Source organism: Glycine soja, chromosome 17, assembly GCF_004193775.1.
Source record: "Glycine soja cultivar W05 chromosome 17, ASM419377v2, whole genome shotgun sequence".
NCBI classification, from domain to species: domain Eukaryota; kingdom Viridiplantae; phylum Streptophyta; class Magnoliopsida; order Fabales; family Fabaceae; genus Glycine; species Glycine soja.
In genome coordinates this window covers 20,720,545-20,727,331 of record NC_041018.1, presented here as the reverse complement: position 1 = coordinate 20,727,331, position 6,787 = coordinate 20,720,545, and the positions used below count along the sequence as shown (strand labels likewise).

At 32.1% G+C, this 6,787-nt stretch overlaps 1 protein-coding gene across 1 annotated transcript; it reads right to left on the bottom strand.

The window, feature by feature from the left end:
• Positions 1-1,074: 1,074 nt before the first annotated feature.
• Positions 1,075-4,920, bottom strand: LOC114391879 (L-ascorbate oxidase homolog). Its single transcript, XM_028352875.1, has 9 exons — positions 4,791-4,920; positions 4,502-4,653; positions 4,286-4,395; positions 3,444-3,714; positions 3,229-3,325; positions 2,757-3,102; positions 2,104-2,472; positions 1,919-1,997; positions 1,075-1,471 (listed from the first exon to the last, which is right to left on the bottom strand). The coding sequence occupies exons 2-9, from the start codon at positions 4,646-4,648 to the stop codon at positions 1,265-1,267; spliced, it is 1,626 nt and encodes a 541-aa protein (XP_028208676.1). The 5' UTR covers positions 4,649-4,653; positions 4,791-4,920; the 3' UTR covers positions 1,075-1,264.
• Between the last annotated feature and the right edge of the window lie 1,867 nt (positions 4,921-6,787).

Below are 6,787 nucleotides of genomic sequence, written 5' to 3'. Positions count from 1 at the left end.
TCGAATTGGTCTAAATTTATTTATTGTCAGTGTTTTTAGGTTAAAATATATAAATGATATCCTAAATTTTTTTATTTTAAATTGTCCTCTAACTTTTAAAAATTTTAAAATTATTTTCTTTTTTAATTCATAACAAGTTAATTCATTCTAAAAATTGATTGTTTTTCAATTTTTTAACACGATTTTAAACATTTATTTATTTATTCAAGACGTAAAATTTATCACTTAGATTCATTTACATAAAAAAAATAAGAAAATCAACTAGTCTGACAAAAAAGAGACAAACAAAGTGACAAATGTAAGAAAAGTGAGTTTCATTGTCAAGTAAAAACCTAAAAATCTAATGTCACATTTTTTTCTTAATATTCATAACTCATTTTTTACATATTTATAACCTTTTATGTTTCAAATATCGGTCAATTTCTATAGTTTCCATGTGGATGAATTTAATGAAATAAGTTTCGTGCATTGAATCTAAAAAAAAAAGTTCAAAATCATGTTAAAAAAATGATAATTTTTTCCTAATTCATGCTTGGTTATTAACGGGGCTACTTTTTCTCTTATAAATAGCAATATTGTTTAGTCAAAGCTATGGAGTTTTTTTCTTCCTTTCTCTACGCTTCCCATTGCCTTCTTCTTCCTACAAAATTACGCTCATCACTCTTGTAGCTGACCAATGAGCCTAGTGCCTCGTGGTGAAAGTAGAAGAGAAAGGAGAGAGAGAAAGAAATCCTGAATTCAAATCTCTCTATTAAAAAAAACAACTAACAATTAACAATAAAATAAATTAAATGAACAAAGTGTCGTCTCCTGTGGTGTGTGGTGGTGGGTTGGGAGAGAGCAACTGGACAAATCATAACAGACCTCAATTTCAAGGGTTCAATTTCAATACACAAATTTGAATTTATCAATTTCTTTGGCTTCAAATTGTTTTTTTTTTAATGTTTTAGTACTGCAATGCATCACAATTTATGTTAGATTCTAAATTTCATGTGTTTAATCTTTTATATTTTTTTTCACATTTTATTATATGTAATTATAATTTCTTATATACCTTGATTTTAGGATTTCAAATAATCAACTACAAAATCAATTGCTAAAATACACATACGAATATGAGCAATGAAATTTTGATACAAGACCATGCTCAAATTTACACAAGACAGCCAGAAATTTTAGAAATTCTCTCCAACTCTTCCAATTTTAGTCAAACCCTCATGACTAGAAAACGGCACAATATGATTAGTTGGTGTTGATAGTGATACTAGGGGTTGTTATGTCCAACAGCTTTGCCACAAAGCAATGCATTGTTGGGAATATCATATTCATTAGCAAGGCTGCGCTCAGAAGTCCAAACCCTGAGATATAATTGTTGCCCAAGATACTGCCTTTCCCATATTGCAGACCTCAGATTCCACATACCTTGATTGTCCAAGGACACCAATATTGTAGTCCAAGCATTTGGGTATACCTACATGAATTTGAAGCACACCAAATTAGCATACCATAAGAAAACAATTTGGCACATTTTATTATATATATATATATATATATATATATATATATATATATATATATGCAGGCACACAAACAAATTTAGATACATAGGTGTAGAACCCACTACTCACTAGGGTTGGCCTAGTAGCAGGGGATTTAAATAGTATACATTAGATCTTAGATTCAAATTTCAGTACGACCATTATACACTTAAAAAAAAGATACAAGAGTACGTTTCCACACATATATGAGAAGGGTAAACAAATCTCTGTTGTATAATTGAAATAAATAGTAAATATTTAAAACTAATTAAGACAATCTTAATCATCCATTAGGGTCATAGGATCTAGATTTACTCTTCTCATCTTTCTTACTCTCTATACATATAAATTATATACACTAATTTTTTTAAGTTAATTACCTGTGTAGTGTGCCTGGTCAGAGCATCAACTAGATTATAGGTTCTTCTTTTGGCTGGTGTCCACTGACCAAAACCATAACTGTTGCAATGAACAACATCATCATTCCCATAAATAAGTTAAGTCTAGATGGTTGCTTCAAAAATAAGAAAAGAAAATTGAACTCAAATAAAGGAAGCTGACATACCCCACGACCCAAAAGTCATAACCGTCAAGATGCCAAGATTGCATGGCATTTTCGTTGTTCTGAAAAACAACCTCAATGAAATCATGGAGAGAAGTTGGCACTACGGAGGTGGCTATGGATGCAGGAGTACTTTCAGAAGGAAGGGTTTGGATTGAGTCAACACTGTAGATTCCAGGAATGTTGAAGTAATCAGCAAGCTTGAGCGGTGTATCAGAGTTAACATAAGAAACCTTGTTGACAGCATAACGAAGTTTTCCATTAATCAAAGGTGCTGAATTGGACAACACAATTGTCTTTGTAGGAGTTATTTTTCCATAATGGTATGACCCTTGTGGATTAGGCCTAGCAGCATTTGCTGTCAGATTCCATCTGCACTAACAATCAATTATTTTAGCAGATATAAAAAGAGTAAATAGTCTATGCACGGACAATGTAAGTATAACTGTCAAACAATTAGAAATTATCATATATAGTAACTTTTTAACTTCTATAATATCTAACTCAAAAGTCATTTATAGAATGATTTCTAATTGGTTGACTTGACAGTATAGAAACCCTTTATATTGGTACATAGATATTACACTCTAAAATATTCTAGATAAACTAATTCAAATTTAAGGCTTGTTGATTTTGATTAGATTATTTTTTCCAACCTGTAGGTTCTAGCTTGCTTCACAGACCAATGATATTGGTAAATTGGGGGACTAGGCAAGGGTCCAGAAGCAGGAGAGTTAGAGTTTGAATAATGTAACACTGCAGTTGCTGTGAGAACTTTTCTTGAAAATCTTGTTGAGGCAACAATGTAGTAGTCCTTTGGAGGCTGATTTAAGGTTACCAACACAGCAGCTGATTGCCCAACATGCACATCAAGCGTGTCGTACGTGTTCTGGACAATGTGTGATCCTTCAATCTCAACTAGCTTCAGAGGATGACCCTGGATTCTGAAGTTAATTGATGTTGACATGCCCACATTTGAGATTCTGAACATATAGGTCTTTCCTGAAAGTGAAAAAGCTTAAGCATGAATAGTGTGAATGGAGAAACAAATTTGATAAAGTTGAAACTGAGCACTTGGAAATTGCAAAAGGAGGTTCAATTAAATATATCCTTTTTGAAAAGACCGACCCTGGTCCCCATTTATGGTTGTATGAGCTTGGCCATTGATAAGGAGACCATCAGGAAAGGCAAGAGATTTTCCAGAATCCAAAGATTCTCTTAATACCTGCAAATATCAAAACAAAATGTTATGTTATGTTATGACTTATGAGTATTAGGTGGCAAATTTTCTAGGAACCACAATGCATGAGAATAATGTGAAGGAAAGCACAAGTTGATGATACCTTGTGGTTAGTCTTGTACCAATCACCAATGAGTAAAGTGAAATCTCCATCAGGGTACGGATAAGGAACTGGGATGACAGATCTATGGTAGACATTGAGTCCTCCAAACCCTCCAGCTGCTTTATGCAGTGAAGTCGATGGAAAGTATGTGTAGGTTCCAATCTGATCCTTGACCTGAAACTTGTATGTGTAATTTGAGTTTGGAGGAATGGGGCAATTGGTTCCCAATACCCCATCTTGCCATGAGTTTTTCCTTTGTTTGATGCCATTCCTGGTTTACAAAAACAATGTTAAACCATTTTCTCAAATAACCCCTTAAAAAGTAAGCATACTAGAAAATGCATATGTTCTGCTTCTACACCATAAATATATATACTCTTCAAGTTTCAATTTGAAGGCTAAACGAAAGAAAGATTATTGTCAGATGCCTGAGCTGAGAAAACTTTAAAGTGGAAACTCAACCTCTTGTTATTCTTTCTGTTATTGACTAAAACGTTGTCACTTGTAATTTGTCTAAATTTATTTGATTAGCAATGCAGCTTTTTTATTTAGCTAAAAAGTTTATACAGCTAGTAAATGAAATGAAAAAATATCACATTATGAAGATGATCTAAAATCTCCAAACTCCTTGGATTTAAAATAGTAAAAGTCGTTTATAACAGCAATGCTACCTTCCTTTCCATCTCTTTCCATCAAAGATGCATGTTAACATCTAACATGATTAAGCAACTAAAGACACCTACTCCCTCAAATTCCCAATTCTAAAAGGAACTAAATGGAGACCATTAAGCAAATTTGAGTTAAAGTATGAAACAAGACACTAAAAAACAAGAGAAACTCACCAAGTAAGAAGAAATGGCTCATCTAACTTGTTTACAAGGTTGAGAACAACATTTTCATTAGTTACCAAGTCTAGTTGAGGCCCAGGAAACTGACCATCGATAAGAACCACCTTGAGAATTCAAACACTATTATTACTTTAGACTCAGCATCAACCAATTTCTCTAAAGATATCTTAGAAGTTAGAACCAATAATGAAAGCACATTATATTACCCACCTGCTGAGGACTACCTAGTGGAGAAAGAATGCCATATGTCACAGTCCACGTGTAGTATTTGTATGCATCTTCTCCTTCCACAAGAGACACACTCAGCAGAGCCAAAACAACACCAAGTAATAGATGAAGCAAACTTGTGCTTCCCATTGCGTCTGTCCACAAACAAAACATAAAATGGTAACAAAATGCACACTTATTTTTCATTGAAGAGAAGAAAATGAAAGAATGCAAGAAACTAGGAACTGAAACTTGAAGCATCACTTTCACTTTCAAGTTGAGTGAAATGTACCAGTTCTGCGTGGTTCTCTCTTCAGCAGTGACACTCACCAAGTCTTGGAGGCTGCACTGCTGGAACCTCATATTACATGTGATATATATACGAAGAACGATTGCCAAGAAAATATAATTAAAAAATTGGACTATGTTTGGTGTTAAGGTAACAAATTCATCATCCATTTTATGCGGTGTTAACGCGTTTTCATAAGTTGGTGTTGCTTCAGGCTAAAGTTATAATTTTACTAATTTATTATACCTAATTTTTCTTTTAAGCATCGTGATTAGGGTATTTGGTTCTCCTGTAAAATCTTAAGTTATCTTCACAAGTTTGACTCTTTAACTATGGAACTCAGTTTGGGGATTGATTATGAAATTAATCCTTGATTCGTAATTTAATCACAGTTAAAATTTCTCACCCCTTCAAGAATATATTTTGGGAAATCAAACTAGATGATCCTATAAAGTGAGCGTGTGTTATGGATTGAGCTATCGTGATTGAGTGTTTACCTGTTATAAATTGAACTTTATATATCTATATAATAATATATCATTATTAAAGTGAAACCGTAGCTTTACCCAGCTCACCACTTGCATTTTTTGACCCCTACCCCCTGAACTTTCGCCATTGATTATATCAATTTTGTTTTCCTTTTTCAGTTGCAGATGTATTCTCACCATTCATTTTAATTATTGCTCCGGGTTTAGCCAACGATAAGTGTTGATATGTAAGGAAAGCTTTGTATAGCTAAAGTTCTTTAATTTTCAACTAACAAAGGACACGACACAACAAACAGGTAGTGATTTATGTCTTTGAATCAAGTATTTCAGAATTCAAATTTTAGTTAGTCCTTATTCAGCAAAAAAGAAAAAAATTTAATTGATCTTTATTTCATACTAATAAAATGATCAGCATTAGCAAGAAAAAAAAAGTTCTTTAATTTTCAAAACTGCAGCTTAATAATAATAAAAAAAAGTAATTGTAAAGTAGATATACAAATAGTTCAATCGTGTTTATAGTTCACACCTACTGACCTATGCCACAATAAAGAGGAAGACTGGATAATCGTGAAAGGGGCACCGTGCCACCGATAAAGGCTATTTTTATTTAATTTCTTTTGGATTTATTTGATAGTTGCATTTATCGTATTTCATAATTGTTCCATGTGAAGTTCATAAGTGTACAGAGGGGTTTGCTCATCCAAAAAATAAAAGTGAACAGAGGGGTTCAATGCAATATAAGAAGAAAAAATTACGAACTACTTGAATTTAAAATTGAAAAGGAAAAATCAAGTGGAAACAAACATAGTGTTGGAAAGCAAAAATGTCGAAACATAGTGTAAGAAAGCAAAAATAAAAGTAGAGATAGTCGACTCGACTCAACTTCTAAATATTATGGACAAGTGAATTGAGATTATTGAGTAACAAAGTGATATAGACCAATAAAACTTGAATGGAATTCCAAAACCAATTTCCAATAATCTAAGATGTTGGAATTGAAAATATTCATCGACCACTTTTTTTATTTATTCTCCTTCAAATATAATCATGTTTAAGGTACAATTAGACATTAAATAAACCATGATTAATCACAATACAGAGGGTTAGTATTTTCTATTATACTCAACTCACATGGGTATCAACCATGTCAATTGATTATGGTTATGTTTAGTAAGATATTTTAATTAATTTTTAGTTTTTTTTTATTATCTGAAAAATGCATTTGGTTATTCGATAAGCAAGTTATTTTTAAACACTACTTGAAGTAGTATTTTTTGGCTATGTTTGGCAAAGCACTTCAACTACTTTTTAGCTTTATTTACTAGCTAGAAAGCTCATTTGACTATTTAGTAAGCAATTTTTTTAGTAGCTTCTCAATAGCTTCTAGTGTTTTTTGAAATGCTATTTGAAGTAATATTTTTTGAAACACTAGCTTCTAACTTTATATATTTTGTTTCACTTTTATCCTCAATATATTTATTCATTTTCCGTGATACCTTTTTTAAATAAATC

Bases quoted from the DNA above. Each gene is read 5' to 3' on its own strand.
- LOC114391879 (XM_028352875.1), bottom strand. From the start codon at position 4,648: ATGGGAAGCACAAGTTTGCTTCATCTATTACTTGGTGTTGTTTTGGCT. The intron at 2,473-2,756 runs GTTGGAAAAAAT...TTGTTAGTGCAG, and splicing joins AAGCAAGCTAGAACCTACAG to ATGGAATCTGACAGCAAATG. The intron at 1,998-2,103 runs GTATGTCAGCTT...TCATTGCAACAG, and splicing joins TATGACTTTTGGGTCGTGGG to TTATGGTTTTGGTCAGTGGA.